Below are 17,468 nucleotides of genomic sequence, written 5' to 3' on the forward strand. Positions count from 1 at the left end.
TATATATATATATTTATATATATATATATATATATATATATATATATAGTCATGACATCACCCGCAAACTACACATCTCTGGGAACGCTGGCCTCTGAAGTGATCAGAGGCCTCTGTAGCTTCTGATCACTTCAGAGGCCAGCATTCAGAGTTGCAGTGGTGTAGCAATGGCCACCGGCACCCCCACGCCACAGTTTATTACTCAACATAGGAATGAGAACATGAGTTCCTATGTGAGAATTTTCTCCCCTACTTCTCCCCACTTATTATGCATTTTAGAGGTTCATTTAAGAACCCATCACCATCCCATTTTTTTGTAAATAAAAACCATTGTTAATCATAACTTAATTTGCATTTACAATTACATCAACCAGGAGTAGAAATTCTAATGGCGGACCACCGTATGCTGCATTCTCCACAATGGCTTTCTTACAGGCATCCATTCCTGCTTTGTATGACTGTTTACAAATGTGACACATCGGGCTTGACCAATTTTACATTTTCAGTACTATTCTCCAAGAAACATTTTTTTTATTAAGAAGATCATTGCTATCTCTGATGTAACTATCACTTATTTGTACCATTAGTTGCATGTAAAAATCCACATATTGGGTTAAGGGATGATACGGTGAGCCTATGACTAGGGTTATTGGTCTGCCTGCTGGGTGTAGAAGATATTTTCATATTTTGGGCAAAGTGTACATGATGGGTAATTTTGTAATTCTTGTTTAAAAGATGCATCTGGTTCCATGCTGATATATCGATTATCAATGCTTAATTAAATAATACTGTCACTTTCCCCTTTGTAACTCCATATGGGATCATAAGTGAGAGTAAGTTAGCAGTCAACATCTTTCAATTGATTTTCAATTTCACTCATATATCAGTATCTGGCCTAAAACAGAGTAAGACAATGGTTGATAATGGTTTAGAGTTACCTGTCTGTGTCTGTCACTCAGTCATAGCAGGAATTTATTGTGCCCCATAGGGAAACATTGAAGACTGTCCTGAGTCTTGCACAATAACATTCCTGTAATTTCTCCCATATTACTTTCAAAGCAAATTCTATAGAGCATTTCTTCTTGTACTTGTTTATTTTATCAAACTGAAAATGCACTGTGATTATGCAATATGAATGTAACTCTGCACCAGTCTCAAACTTGCCCAACCTGTCATTAATGATCACTTGCTGTTTGGAATGTAATCCAGTGTCAAAGTTTTTTCTTATCACAAACACAGAGGGACATAGCTCCCTAATGGATGTTGCTGTAATTGGGCTGTGTTTAGAATGGCATTAAATATAGCAGGGACCCTTCTCCTGATTATCGGTGTCACTCTCCTGGTTTACCTTCTTAAATGGTGGCATAAGTTAACGCAGAAGAACTTGCCCCCAGTCATCCCCAAGCACCACCTGAGACATTCCACTGCAGTGTGAATGGAGCATACACAGGAATGACCCGGGTTGGTGCTACAGTGTGAAAGGGGTTGCCTCAGGTCTGACCAAGTTTGGAACCAAGTTCCAAATCCAGGGTCAGACACGAGACATTAATGTAAAGGCATATAATTGAATATTATGGAAAAAGGGACTATGATAATTTGGTCCTCACTATTAATATACTGTAAGAGTAGAAACCCCTGATGGAGTAAGCTCTGTCTGGTGAAACATATATGGGAGACTTATGGTAATTGCAACAGGATGTAGTCAGGGAGCCGACGGTCTAAATGCCGACTGCCAGCTTCCCAAATCTCTAATCCTGGCAGGGTACTAATGATGGGCATCAAAAAATTGATGCCTGTCATTATCCATACACCGGGAGCTCAATGCCCCCGGCATACCGATCGAAGGTAAGTCAGGTGCTGGGCACGGACAGCCATGGGGGAGGAGGGTTAGGTTATGGGCTCCCGGGGGGGGCTTAGGGTTAGGCACCCCCCTGGGAGGGCTAGGGTTAGGATAGTGGAAGGGCGGGTTAGAGTTAGGGACTGCCGGAGGGAGGTTAGGGTTAGGCACCCCCCCGGGAGACTTAGGTTTAGGCTGTGGGGAAGGGGTGGTTGGGTTTAGGCACTTAGAGGGAGGATAGGGTTAGGCACCCCTAAAGGAGGGTTAGAGTTAGGGGGTAAAATTAGGTTAGTGATACTTACCTTTTTTACGCAGGATCTTCACCCCTGCTTGGCTGCCGCTGTCTGGAATTGAACCATTGGCCATGCGGCTGGCGGTAATAATTATAACACCCATTGCAACAATGTCTTAAATTCCAGTTTATCAAAATGTAGTACCCAATAGGTATTATTTACTAAGAATGAAATTAAGGGCTGAATGTGCACTAAACAAAAGCAGCCAATTAGATTATTGCCTGTATTGACCAACTTGTATTAGACAGTTGAAAGTTAATGCCTGATTAGTTGATATGGTTCAGCACACATTTTTCTGTTGAATACAGTGTTAGCAAATTATTTTGATTGAAATTAAAAAAATAAAATTAAGCATTATTATTTTTTTATTATTTGTTTCACAAGGTATACAATAAAACAGACATAGGACATTGCATTCATCTGTACTGAGTCGCACAATACACTGTAAATCATAAACCAAACCAACCATATATTATAGTAAAATACAAGGTATGCACAGTATATGATGTGACATCTTACACTGTATCTTATGTACTGCATATTCATTCATTACTTCAACATTAGAACTTTCCAATAAAGGTCAATGGGTTTGATGGGGGAAAAGAAAATAACATGATGGAGGGTGAATAGCTGAAATAGGGCAACATATCAACATAAACATATAAAATAAGACCAACTGGTGTGATGTGGAAGGGGAAGAGAATAATGAAAAGTGACTTACAGTACATGCCTAAAGCTTTCTGGAAGTACAGACACAAATAGGGAGAGGGGATGAGTCATTCTTTCCTTCAGAATTGAAAATTGGGGAATAGTTTCTTAGCTGGCTGAGGACCAGCCTGTGACCGTCCTGGTTTGACATCTTTTCCCTCTTCATTCCTTGCAAGGTACAAAGTTTCCCCAACTGTTCATAATGTGCCAGGGTTTCTGGATTGCCTCATAAGTAAGGGTGCAAGGAAATGCATAAAGTACAGAGTGGTATAACCGTTCTTGAGCATATTATCTCTGGCTTCATGTTCCAGAATATCAATACCTGTGCAGAGGGATATTCCCAATAGAAGTGCATAGATAATTCCTCATGGGTGATGCACCAAAAGCAAAGTCTGTATCTTGAAGGCTGTAGAAAGCCAGCCTGGGTAAAGGGGGTGTGGCCTAATCATGGGGTGTGACCACGCCCCCTTACAAAAAGTAAGAGATAAAAAAAATTTGTGTATCTGCACAAATTTCAGGAGTGAATGAAAGTGTCGAGGAGCAGAGATTCCTGGATGACCATCTATGCCAAATCTCTATTTGAACATTTACACTACCTGACTTAGGCAGACGTATAAAGTAAAACAGGTTACACGCAAACACTTAAAAATGAAAATACATATTTTATATATTTACTCCTTCAGCGCTGTGTAATTCTTCTTGTACTCTTTTTTCAGAAAGGAATACCTACTGTTAGACTAAAATGAAAAAAAATACTTGCAATAGTGTATTAATATTAAACTTATATTGAAAAACAAAACCCTTGTGTAAAACATTAAAGAGGTAAAACATTGTGCAGAATCTTATTTGCAGAGTCCAAGAAAAACCATACCACAGATGCTCTCATATATTGTTTAAACACCCCTATTACAGCTATAAAATTAGGAGCCATACAATATGTCTTTCTTATTATATTTGAACATAATTTGTTGATTTTTAATGTATATGGCAGGAGAAATAAAAAAATATCTGGTGCACCACTGCATATCCAGTAATATTAATATTCACAGAATTGTACTGACATATTAAAAACAAAGAACAGCACATCACAGCTAAAAAACATTCCCATAGTTTGATTGCCGACTAGAGAAAGGAAAAAGAAGGCAAATCATAAATAAAGGGTGGTTCCAGTGTTTACCAGACCTGTCTGTTAATTCAATCCTACTACAGACGAATTTCGATACTCTTGTACCTTTATTAAAAGCCTTTTAAAAATAAACATATGATGTGGGAAAATATATGAAGAGAGAAAATCGACATGTTTAAGGGTTCCTAATTCTATAACCTGTAGTAAGGGTTTTCATCCATATATGAGCACCTGTTTCTTGGCTATACTGTATATCTCTGGAAAGAGGGGTCTTCACAATTTATTGCTCTTTTAGGTCTTACACAAGAGTGTTTTTTCAATATGGGGCTTATTTAATTTTTATGTTAACTGTTTTTACTGAAAAGTACATGCAATACATAAATGTAGAAATATACTGTATGTCATCTTCAATAACAATAGGTCACGAGAACATCAACATTAGAGGAACAAGACAAAAAATATTCAACAAACATATTGCAAAATAAAGTTTATAACATTGGGTAGAAAAGAAACCAGAGAAATAACAGATAGGGGGGAAGGGTAGGGGGGACAGGGAGTGGAATACATGGCAGGGTATGAGAGAGATCTAAAAGGGTCAAATTTATGAATTTTGAGGAGATCGGCAAGGAACTCTAGGCTCATATGAAGAAATACCATCAATTAAGAACAATCAGTATTTGGGGAAGAGTTTTTGTAGCAATCTGACTCCTTAAACTCCAACCATCCCAACCAGGTTGCACAATATTCTGTAAATTTGTCTGTACTTTTAAGAATGAGATCTTCCATAGTCATATAATAATCAATTTGGGAGTACCACCTTTTAAGCCAATGAATAGGAATCACCGCCCTAGCTGCATTACTAAGGTGACATACTGTAATAGGGAGTTTTATAGGCACTGGTCAGTATCTTGAATTACCCCGTGCACCCTCTCTGGTGGGATGCAGGATGTCCAGAAGTTCTTGAAGCTTTTGTCACTTGCTCAGCTGGGAATCCGCACTTGCGCAGAAGTTGAAAGGGGGACCATAGATAGATGTAAATTGATCACAAACTTCTTCCTGATCGTTGGGAATGGCTCATTTTGGAACCCTTATCTGAGCTATTAAAAAAATACATTAAAGAGGAACAGGAATCTTAATATTCTGGGGCATACAACATATTTTAAAAAATATACCTTTAGAAGTTTAAGGGTAATACAGTATTGTAAGTTTTTTTTTTCTATTTAGTTTTATGTATTTCTTGTCTGTGAAGAAGTAAAAGAATTACATACAGTGCAAATGGAGTAAATATATATAATCTACACTAAGTAACTAACTAAACCAATGGGCTTAGCTAATAAGGTGGTTGAATATACCACTTTGTGGAAGATATTTTTATGAGTTTGTATCTCTTTATGCTATTTCTATGTTGCTATTAATTTGTATAGTCAAATTAAAGACTGGTCTTCTTTGCAAAATAACAGGCACTCCATTTGACCCATCATATCTACTGAGATTGGCTGTTTCCAATGTCATTTGCTCCATTGTATTTGGCGACAGATTTGACTATGAGGACAAGAAATTCCTGACCCTCTTGTCATACCTTACAGATGTTTTCCACCTAATAAACTCTGCTTCGGGTCAGGCAAATATGAAGAAACAATTGAGAACCTAATGGAAGCATACCGTTCCTGATTCAGGGCTGCAAGGAAGTCACTGTATAATACCATCCAAATTAAATGCAAATGCAGCATGAGGTGTCTGTGGGAAATAGACGCCTACTGCATGTATCTGCTATCTGAGTGCAGTGTCTGTAGATGCCAGGCCGTAACTAGGGTAGTGCGACCAGTGCCATGGCACAGGGCACCACAGGACAGGGGGTGCTGTTTGGGCCTGTCAATATTCCTGTTCATTATCATTCTCACTTGTAGCTTTTTCTTCTATTATCCCCAGCACCTCTTATAAAGCTTATGGGCATAAATATATGCTTTTTTTTACATTTGTTTTTCTTTTTTAATTTATTTAATTTAATTTATTAAAATTATCCCTATAATAAAATTATCTAATATTGTATAAAAAGAAGCTCAATCTGTCCAATGATGTCATATAAAGCTAGAAAAAGTGATGTTGAGTTAAAAATCATTCATAAATAATTGGCAAACTAGTGAGATTTTGGGAACCATTAGTAAGGGAATTTATAAAGTGGGTACCTTAGAAAAATATACATTTCAGATTTAAAATGTTATTTTCTCAATGTTTCAGATTTCAGGTTATATTTTATCAATGTTACTTTTTTTCAGCTTTTTAATATCTTCCCAAAATTGATGAGCTATGTCCCTGGCCCTCACCAGAAACTAATACCAACTTTTCAAAAACTGAAGGATTTTGTGACGGACATGGTCAGGTTTCACAGAAACACAATTGATAAGAACTGCCCACGAGACTACATAGACTGTTTCCTCATGAAGATAGAAGAGGTGAGTTTAGGGAAAGTCTTCGAAATAGATATGGATAAAGTATAATAAGACACTGCTTCCACAAATAGATGAAAGGCTTTATGTTTTGTTTGACCATTAAAAAAATAATGAAATTATCTTCTAGGAAAAAAAATACTCTAAACACAGAATTTGATGATGAGAACTTAGGCCATGATTCAGAGCCGCTCGCTCTGACCGGAGCGCTCGCTCTGAATCAGGGCCCTCCTCCATTAAAATGGAGCGTCCTCCTGGATGCTCGTATAGCTGTGGGTGACCACCCACAGCATATACGAGCGTCCAAAAAAGATGGTCGCGATGGTCTTGACCATCACGACCATTGGACTTGTGATGGAAACCCTGCAGTAGGGTTTCCCAGCCACAAGTCCTGGAGTGATTTTGGCTCTATCGGAGCCGAAATCACTCCCACTGACATCACTAGTGATGTCAGTGGGGCTGGCTTCAGACGGTAGGCATTCCCATGGGAACGCCTCCGTCTGTCCACCACGCCCCCGGCACGCCCACCAAAGGGGGCGTGCTGTCAGTCACCATCAACAGCACGCCCCCTTTGGTGCGAGACCCGGAGCGACAGCTTGGCTGTCGCAGTCCGGGTCTCGCTCATGCGCACGATGGAGCTCCCTCCGTCGTTTGCATGCGCAGTGGGGACCATCGACCCACTTGTGAGTGTACTGCCACTTGCGAGTTGGTCTGAATGACCCCCTTAGATTCCATAGTAATTGACCTGTTTTTTGCTGGGACAGAAACTACAAGTTTGACATTGAGATATGGCTTCCTGATTCTGCTCAAATACCCTGAGATACAAGGTAACAATGTAACATTGCTTCTTGTATCATGAAACAATGATATATTCTCTGGAAATGTTGACTGGCTATGGGCAAAAAAGGAGAAACAATCAATTAAATTTGCCAATGTGAGTAATACTCTACTATTAATGTTCTTGCTACTATTTTAAAAAAAATATCTGTACTGGCTTTTATTGTTGAACGTCTCCTAATCCTATAATCCTCTAATGTTATGGTTTTGTCAAAACCACCATCAAATGTTTTCTATGTTGGTTTTGGATTGCTTTAAAATTTGTAAAAACAGCTACAGTTCATGTAATTTGGATCTGTTTACATGCAGTCCAAAACACAAGATTCAGTTTTTAAATCCGAGTTCAGAACTTACAGCAAACCCTAATAATTCAACTCTGAACTCTGAGTTTGAGTGTGTTAAGTTTTCAGGAAACCTGCTCCGCGGAGAGTGGCAGGTACACCTGTGAAACCAAAAGGCAGGTGCCCTATGGCGATCTCAGGGAGGACAGAATCCTCCTGTGGAGCAGAATGGAAAACAAACTGCACTTCTCTATTTATGATGACCATAAGGTTAGAAGTTTGTTGGGTCACCTTTTGCCCTTAACAGAGCTTGAATTCTTCTGGGCATGAATTAATGAAATTGACGATATGTTTTGTGGGGAATACTAGTCCAAATAATATGAACTGCATCTCCACAACTTTGCCTCTGCCAGCTTGAAGAGTTGTGATGATGCAAGAAAGATCCATACTTTCATTTCGCTGTCTCCATATCCTCTCCTTACCATCTACATGGTGTAATTGAAAACATGATATGCCAGACCACATTACTTTTTTCAAATCATTGACTAATTATTTGTGTAATGTCTCCTCATACACTTAGGCTCAATACACCATGCAGAACGAGTGAGCCGTGCCAAACAATGTAGCATTTTTTTTCACAACTTTTTCACCCAAAAATGCATCTTTGTCACAATGTGATACGACAAAACACAGTCACACACAGACATACAAGTGTTGCATATTAAATTGATCAGTGCAATCTCAAGAGGATGTTTTGTTGCATTGTATTGTGATGAAGAAGTAATTTCAGGTGCAAAGATGCAAAAAAGATGTTCAGGGCAAGCTAAGTCGCACTGGACCTGCTGTGCCGAGAAGGGCTGTTTATCACGACCACAGCAACAGTGGTTCACAGACCTAACCACTGGTGTAGATGCAAATTTCTCTAGGTGGTTGATTCATGTGATGTTTCTAATAGATGTCTTTATAACCTGAGTCCGGACCAGTCTGTGCTAATCTAGAGCCTGATTCAGAGATGTACGCTAACCTGATGGTTAGGGCACATCTCCGATGGTATGTGGTCTGAACATAAGCAGGACCCATTCTGCACATGTGCAGAATGGGTTCCTCAAAACCACACAGAGTTCCCCCAAGCCTCTGCCAGATTGACAGGCAGAAGCATTTGGGGAGCAGTGCAGGGACGGGGACAGCCTGCATTCCCAGAAATAGGGGCGTTTCACCCATGTTTTCTGGGAGTGCTAAGGCCAGGGTCTGCGTCCGTGGATGCAGATTTCCAGGCCTCACAAGCAGCCCAGAGCCAGCCCACCTGCGTAAGCTGAGAATTACTCAGCTGGCCGATGCTGGGGAACATCACGACCATAAGTCATAAGACCATAAGATGCTGACAGAAGGCATCTCTTTTCCTTTGACATGGTATTGCACAGCCACTTGTGTGTGGCTCTTCAATTTTGTCCATCTCTGAATCATGCCCTTAGTCCAATATAATTGTCACAATATGTAAAAAAATATAATATTGGAATATCTGTGTGAAAGAATAAACTAAGCTAAACATGATACATGAATTGGTGAAGTTGTAAAAACCACTGGGATATGTGCTAAAAAAATTAAAATGCAATGAAATATGAGTAATGAGAATATCTTTTTACAAATAGAAATAATATGTATGATGTGTGTGTCACAGCACTGAGGTCTTAGGTACGATTCTCACCATGGCCCTAACTGAGTTTGTATATTCTCTTTGTGCTTGTGTGGATTTTCTTCCGCAATCCAAAAATTATTGGTAGTTCTTTTGTAAGGTTCCCTCCTCTGATGCAACTTCTAACTTTTCTAAAACAAATACCTGTACCTTCATGTCATTGAAGATATTTTTATGATTATAACAAAAATGGGGTGCCACTATTGTTTCAGTTTGGTTTGGTCAGACACTGCATTTATTTTGTTCCAACATATTCCAATATTTGTGTTTAAAGATTCTTGATGTCACCCCAACATATTGTATGATGCATCTGCAGATAATGCAGTTTATTACTCCCACTGCATTATAGTTAATGAAATTGTTTAGTTTAGTCTCCTGTCCAAATTTGTTCTTTACTGTACTAGTTTCTGTCATGACAGAATAGGTTTTACAGGTGAACAGGTGTTTAGTTGTTCTATATAGGTTCTCATGAAGTGACTTTTGACTAAGTGGACTCTTGGGTTTTTGGTTCTTTGTACAAGAAAATAGTTTTTTGTGGCAAATCCGCACCGGGGAAAATAAGGGGTTACTGCAATATTGGATATGAATGTAAATCAAATCTCCCAAAACTGACCTATAATAGTTACTGAAAAAACAAATCTTATAGATTCTCCCAGACTACCATACAGTATGTAAATACATAGGCAGTAATACTGGTTACTCAGTGGTGCTCCCCTAAGCCTTACATAGTTATTGTTATTCATACAAAGAAAAGAGAAAAAAATTGGCTTTATATGGGGACACATTTATAGGGAGATTGATAGTATATATAATAAAAGTTAAGTTTTAACCTAACTAAAATTAAAGGAGTTAAATAATAAATCTATAAAATGTACAAATTCAACAGAAAAAAACTGCTGCAAAATGCAAAATATTAGTTTGTACAAGTCATTTAATCAAACAATATCATACTGTAATCCATCCACCGATTATCCCTTGAGCTCTAATGGATATTATTAATTTAAATGGATGTAATTGCTCTATGTTATATACCTCCAGATGATGTGCTGCAATACTACCAATAAAGGTATCAATTACATAATAATGGAGTGATTCCACTTAATTAGCAGATAACACCCTGCTCACAGATTTCAACATAATATGTACCAATTGAGATGCAGGCTAATTCCAGTATTGGAGCCTAGTACCTGTAGTAAATTAAACAGGTATTTATGGGTATTCACTTACGTTTCACAAGTATTATATTATCAGGCAATTTAAGAAGAAACTGCCACTATGTGACATGACATCCTATGGATCCACCTTAGACAGCAAGTATCAAACCAATCCAAAAACTTTCAATGACCCAAGTTTGTAAATATGGTACAAGATGTTCAGGGTGCACCATTGAGAATAAATGGTTAAGGAACAGTTGTCATATAGCAGATAACATCCTGCTCACAGATTTCAACATAATCTGTACCAACTGAATGCAGGCTGTTCCAGTATTGTAGCCTAGTGCTTGTAATACCAGTAAGGATGGGGTTAAGTTGTATTCCTGTAATATCAGCGGAAATGGGGTGTCAATGCCACTTACCTGCCCAGATTTACTAACCCGAGTAAAAAGAAGATCAAAGCCTGCTTGTAGCATTTCTCTGGAGAGCGGAGAGCCAGCTGGCTTGCTGGTCACGTGTGTGGACCACGTGACAGCTAGGTTGTAAACTGACGTGCGTTTCGCTGTGCTTTTAAACAGTGCAGCTTACAGCCTAGTGGTCACGTGGTGCGCACATGTGACCAGCAAGCCGGCCGGCTCTCCACTCTCCAGGGAAAGGCTACAAGCAGGCTTTGATCTTCTTTCTCCTACTCGGGTTAATAACACTGGGCAGGTAAGTGACGTTGACAGCCCTGTCTACCTGGGGTCAGCAGACTTCATGGAGAAACACGTTGGAAACTGTACCTCTTGTCCTAGGAAAATGCATATTCCTTTATATCTAGACTCAGATAAGCTATTATTTTATTCTCCTTTTAAAATGTATATTTTATCCAAGTGTATCTATTTCATTGTTTAGGCTAGTTACATACTTTTTTGGCTATGTTTTATTGAAGGAACTCTCGTGATTATAGAGGTTCCACTCTCTCTCTATATATATATATAACCATACTTTGTCAAGTCTAAAATATAAAATTATTGATCACATACCCGCACCCATTCGCGGAGGTGACAGAAATAAACTTCTCTCTCAATGTGAATCTAAGTGGATTTTCAAACTGGATGCATTGGCGCCTCGTGGACTTAACAAAAAAATTGCTTGGAATGTGTTTTTATAATCCTAATGTTAGGAGATTATTATACAGTGATTTATTCACCCGAAATTAGTCACATTTTAGCAGGTTTTTTTCTAATATGCTTTAAAGTTTCTTTTTCAGTTATTTTTCAGTTCTTTTTGATATGTTCTTCCATTTTTGAATTTTTTGTCATCCTTTTGATATTAATTTTATATATATTTTTGAGTATCTATTTTGATTAATAGTTTTTGTCTTTCTAGATATATATTGTATATCATTTTGTGATTTTTTTCTAGCCACCGCACACATAACAATACACACATATGCTTTACTCACATATTTTATTCACATCCTTTATATGTTATTTTTTTACATGTATCTTACATTCATTTTATTTGTCACATATGTTTTTTCACTAAATCACATTATTTTACGTTCACCGCTCACTTATCTCTACATTTCTTATTCTTCCTTTCATTTCAGCTGCTCTCCCCTACCCAGTCGGATGGCGCTGTTGATCAGGGTTACCATGGAGACGCATGGGAGACACATGACCTCATTGAGAAGTGACGGGCCTGGGTTTCCCTAGACGGAAGCGTCATCTCCTGGTCGGGTGAGTCCAGCGTGCACACACACACTCGTTCATCACAGACACTATTTAGGTAAGATTTTATCTTTGTTCACTTTCATTACACTAGTCTGAAGACAAGGTCCGAGGAGGCCTTGAAACGTCAACTTATATGGTGTATCACATGATGTTTTAATACACTTTGCCATTTTTTCAGCAAGTGGAGTGCCGCTTCATTCTTTCCAAGGGGGCCTCACACGCTGCTCAAGGAAATACCTGATATATATATATATATATATATATATATACACACATTTTTTCTTTTTATTGTCTTAATTCTTGAAAATAAATTGTACACATTTTTTTACTTTATTTATTGGTATTAACACTGTTTCTTTGCTCGGATCTTATTTTGTCAAGTTATTTACAAATAGACCTTATTGTATAAGTATGCACATTACACAATAGCACTTTGCACTTAGCACATTGTTTGATATAACTTTCTGTATATTTGTAATATACCCTATAAATTAATACTCTATATAACTAGTGGAATAGTCGCCCAAAGTCATTTTCCCCCATTTTTCTAAATTGCGAGGTAGTATATCACCAATACTACACACTATTTACACGGAGCTGACGTCCACTAAGAGCATGATTTTTGAGCTTAAACACATCTTTTATTTACCATTTATTATTTTTTATTTACCAACAATTTTTAGGAACAGTCACGTTTTACAAAATGAGAACTTTTACTGGTGCCGAATCCACATAAATCTTTAAATATATAATAAAAGTTAAGTTTTAACCTATCAATCTCCCTATAAGTGTTCCCCCATATAAAGCCATTATTTTTCTCTTTTCTTTGTGAGAATTAACAATAAGTGTTTGGTTCTTCCACAACTGATGGATACATTTTGGTCCAGGTTCTTGGGATAATCCTTATCAAGTAAGAGAATTATCCAACATTTTTAAAGTATTTTTGAGTTCTTTTAATACAGTTCTCTTAATATAGCAATTTAAATTTGCATACAAATCTGATCTTATTCTGTTCATTCCTTTTAGGTTTGTTTGAAAAGATGAGGGATTCACTTTTTATCTGCAGTGTAGCTTATTTAGGCTCATTTTATCTTCAAGTATTAATGCCAGTTCATAACATTTCATAGAATGCATCATCCAAGCAATTTCTCTTCAATCCTAAAAAATCACCTTTTTGAATATTTGTAATTGTTAGGGGGAAAATATTAGCTCGTTTAGTGTAATGGTCTATTTGTGGCTGTCTCCTTGCTATGTAATTCAGTGGTATAATCCCATCAGTGGCCTTATTAATGTTAAAGTCCAGAAAAGGTATGGAGTTGTTACTGACATGCGTAAGCTTTATCTTAAATAAATTGATGTTCAATGCTTAAATAAATGTTAGGAGGTGATCCATACCTCCTTCCCAGATGATGATTATATCATCTATATATATTACCAATACTACTATATGTTCTGTGAATCTTTCAATCTTCTCACTAAAAACTCTTCCCCATTCCCACCAGCCAAAGAAAAGGTTTGCATATGTGGGCACACAAGCTGATCCTCTTGTTTGCAGATAGAAATGGTCACAGAAGGTAAAATAGTTCTAACCTAGAATGAATTCTACTAGCTCAATAAGGAATTTTGTGGAAGTCACTGCTTCCTTCCATATTTTAAAAATATTTGGTTGCTTAAATGCCCGTTCTGTAACTCTACATGGAGTGCAACAAGAAAATGGTTTGCCTGTAATTTAATATCATGAAATTTACGTATAATAATTGAGGTTTCTGTTAGGTACAGTAGGACGGTAGGCTTAGGATGTGTTGAAGTAGATGTAGGTCCAGGAAAGTTCTACTTGTGCTAGTAATCCTCCTGTGCTTGAGACCATTGTTTTTCTTGTGGGTTTTGTAGTGTTCTTGTTAACCTTGAGTCATACCGCTCGAAGAATGTTGGTGTTTTGGGATTTGAAATCCTAAATCCTAAATATTAATTTTCCATGTGCCATCAATGAGTGATTTTTCTATAAGTCTGGCGAAAATGATGCTGTAGTTGTCCATTGGATTGAAGATTATTATTTTATAGAATTTCCCATGTTCTAATTTTCTAAAAGCCTAATACATCAAACAGATCTCTGTAGCGGTAATTGTGCATGACTTTGCTGTAATTGTCTGCACGAATGTTTAATACTTTATACAGTCTATATTAGCAGTTATTCAGTTCTAAAGTTACTGTAGGTTACATTACTGTTAGCCTGTGGTCTTTAATGAGCAGCGACACTTAGAATTTTAGCATTTTTTATATGCTACTGTGCACTATTTGTGATATTTTTGTTGTGTATTTATGTTTATATATGGATTAGTTTTATTTAATTTTTTTCTGCTATTTTGATTAATTGAAACATACTTTATTTGACAAATTGGGCTGCTTCTTTGTAATATTCAAAATTAAATAACTGAACTACTAGTGTCTATACAATTTTTTTCTCTTTGAATATAGATTGTGTGTACATGCCCAGGGTAACTATATTTCTTTCTCTACATATGGTGTAAAATTATTATTTGTAAAATATAATTTAACGTTCTATACCTTATTTTGAATTTCCACATTTTTTCACTCTCCAAAGATGACATTTCAGGAAGTGTGTTTTATTTTGTTTGTGAATTTAATTTAAATATAAAAGGGTAAACACTGCCCTCTGTAACCTACTGACAGTATAAGTTTGAAAAAAAGTAAATAGTAATAAAAGTCTTACTGATCACTGTTCCATAATGTATGTTTCAGAGAAGATCCATGAGGAAATAGACAATGTAATAGGTAGTGATCGCTGCCCATCAGTGGAAGACGGGAGTAAGATGCCATACACAGACGCTGTTATTCATGAGATACAGAGATTTGCCGATATTGCCCCTGCGGGACTGGCTCACGCAGCCAGCATTGACACAACCTTCAGGGGATATCATATTCCAAAGGTAATTTTGCCAGAGACAATATGAAGAAATGGTTAGATAATTAAATGTCATCTCTGTTATATATCCATTTTACCTTCTACTTCTATGTGCAGTATACTGACTGCTCTGCTTGTCTCTCCTTATTGCAGCATATGGTCTCCTTCCCCATCCCTCCCCTGCCCCTTTCTTCCCTTTCCCACTTACACAGTATCTCCACACACTTCAACCTACTGTTATTTTTATATTCTCTTTAATATCCCACTGCATGATACACTTCTAAAAATTGCTCATCCTGCTCACTGTAACTTATGTAGTGCACCCTCTACCAGTACTTTCAGGAGCAGGATGAATAATGTGTATAGTGTATGGATAGTCAGTGTTAATTTTATCCTTGTATGTCTTATTTCCATGTTTTGCTCATCACACATTGTAAGCAAGGTAGTGCACCCAACATGGCTGCCTCACCTGGTAATCTATTGTGTGGAATAAACAATGAATCTGTCTGAAGAGATTTTAAGGATCTTGCCTAGTATTTGTATCTCCCCAATTGTGTATTATCTAGTTCAGACACTGCCTATTTTGCCCACTGTAATCCTACTGTAGGTAATAATGGCTGGCTAACCTGGATCCTTCTTGGGTAGGCTGAATCATTTTGCATCTAATGACCCAAAATGGCAGCTACACCTATGTATTATATTTATGGTTTCTGAAATTCATTAAAATATAAACCTCTGTATTATATTCATGGGTTCTATTTTTTCATATCTAAACTTCCATATTATGTTCATACTATCTGTTAAGTGCCTTGAGTACTAGTGGAAAGCATAATAATAATAATAATAATAATAATAATAATAATAATAATAATAATAAATTATTATCCTCACTTTATTCTTCTTTGAGAAATTCTAACATTTTCCATAGTTTCCTTTGAAAACTTTCCTCCTTCACCACCAAACCCTTGCACCCTCTAAGCGCTGGCATGTCTACATTTTTCACATGCTTTGTCTATGATCATGGTGAAAAATGAATTAATAAAAAATTATTTTAGGGAACCTTGGTTTTTCCAGTCCTGATCTCTGTCCTGAAAGATCCCAAACAGTTCAAGACCCCAGACAATTTTGTTCCTGGACACTTTCTTGATGAGAATGGTGGCTTTAAGAAGAATGATGCATTCATGCCATTTTCTGCAGGTACAAACATGTTATAATTAAAACTATTTGAGTTATAACTAGTTATCTAATGAAAATGTGAGTGCATTATGACAATGCTGAATTTGACAGTTCAAATATATTTTATTAAATATTATAATATATAATGCCGCAATTAATGAAAGAACAAATGAATTGGCTTACCATTCATGAGAAATGTAAACAGGGTAGAGTGGCAGATGAGGAAGGAAGTGGGAAATAGACCAGATGGGGAAGGGGACAGAGGTACAACTATCAATAAGGCAAAGGTACACCTGAGGAGGGTATGACAGAAGAACAGTTGGGTTACTTTTGAGTATCTGTATTAATATATAAATGTTACAGCCAATTGGAAGCAAGGGGAGGAGCAAAAGTGGGTAGGAAAGCTGGGGAGTGGGAACAGATAGAGAGAAGAGGTAGGAGAGGTGTGTTAGACTTTAAAGTCCCAGAGAGATGGATGTTCCAGGACATGCAGACCCCATGCTCCCAAATTAATCTGGCTTTGCTGGTAATGCTGGCACTCCACACTAAATATAATACTGGCCTGGGTGCCCTCAAATTGGTTAGAAAACCAGGCATATACAAAAAATAACAGCGGCACTCTCAGGACTTGAAAAAAATAAGACTCATGACTCCACAAGGTCTGCGTTCAACGTTTCAGTCAATTGGACTTTTATCAAGAACAGCAACAACGTGATAACAAACATACCTTTATACCCCCATACATCCCATAATGTGATCATGCATCCTGCCTTGCCGCCCGCCTGGTGAATGACGCCACTCAGGAGGGACCGGTGCATACATGGTGATGCGGCCGCTAAGAACTGAGGACGCCACTGGAGGTTACCGTGGCAACCCGGTTCTGAGTAGTGGTCGCTGGCAACTGAATAATAAAGCAGAAAATATCCAAACGCAATACATAGGGCACATGATATCAACATGTGGTCCATGTAATCATGGTAAATGCGTCAGTGTCAAAAATATTGAAGTAATCAATATATGTAAACATGAATGCCCGGACAGGTAAGTCAATAAAATATAGTACAATACAATGGAGTGTGACCCAACAAACAGTGTGCAAAATAAAAAATGTGGATGAAAAAGATATGCAAATAGCATTGCATATAGCAAAGAAATTCCATAAGTACAAGCCACAGGGAAAGGGAGTACACATACCATAAAGTTATATATGTGAAAAAACAGAGGTCATGGGTACATAATATAAAGACCCTGAACAGGTGGCCCTGGATAAATGTT

General features: G+C 37.5%; 1 protein-coding gene across 1 annotated transcript in view; it reads left to right on the forward strand.

Annotated features, from left to right (window-relative positions):
* LOC148518786 (cytochrome P450 2H2-like) overlaps window positions 1-17,468 on the forward strand; it is a 46,525-nt gene that overhangs the window by 9,920 nt on the left and 19,137 nt on the right. The window contains exons 2-7 of the mRNA XM_088477143.1: window positions 5,389-5,585; window positions 6,241-6,418; window positions 6,544-6,585; window positions 7,140-7,238; window positions 14,855-15,042; window positions 16,073-16,224. Of these exons, the coding sequence (XP_088333269.1) occupies window positions 5,389-5,585; window positions 6,241-6,418; window positions 6,544-6,585; window positions 7,140-7,238; window positions 14,855-15,042; window positions 16,073-16,224 (856 nt within the window). The remainder of the gene's footprint in view (window positions 1-5,388; window positions 5,586-6,240; window positions 6,419-6,543; window positions 6,586-7,139; window positions 7,239-14,854; window positions 15,043-16,072; window positions 16,225-17,468) is intronic.

This window comes from Taudactylus pleione, unplaced genomic scaffold (genome assembly GCF_031769625.1).
Source record: "Taudactylus pleione unplaced genomic scaffold, aTauple2 ptg000199l, whole genome shotgun sequence".
Taxonomy (NCBI): Eukaryota; Metazoa; Chordata; class Amphibia; order Anura; family Myobatrachidae; genus Taudactylus; species Taudactylus pleione.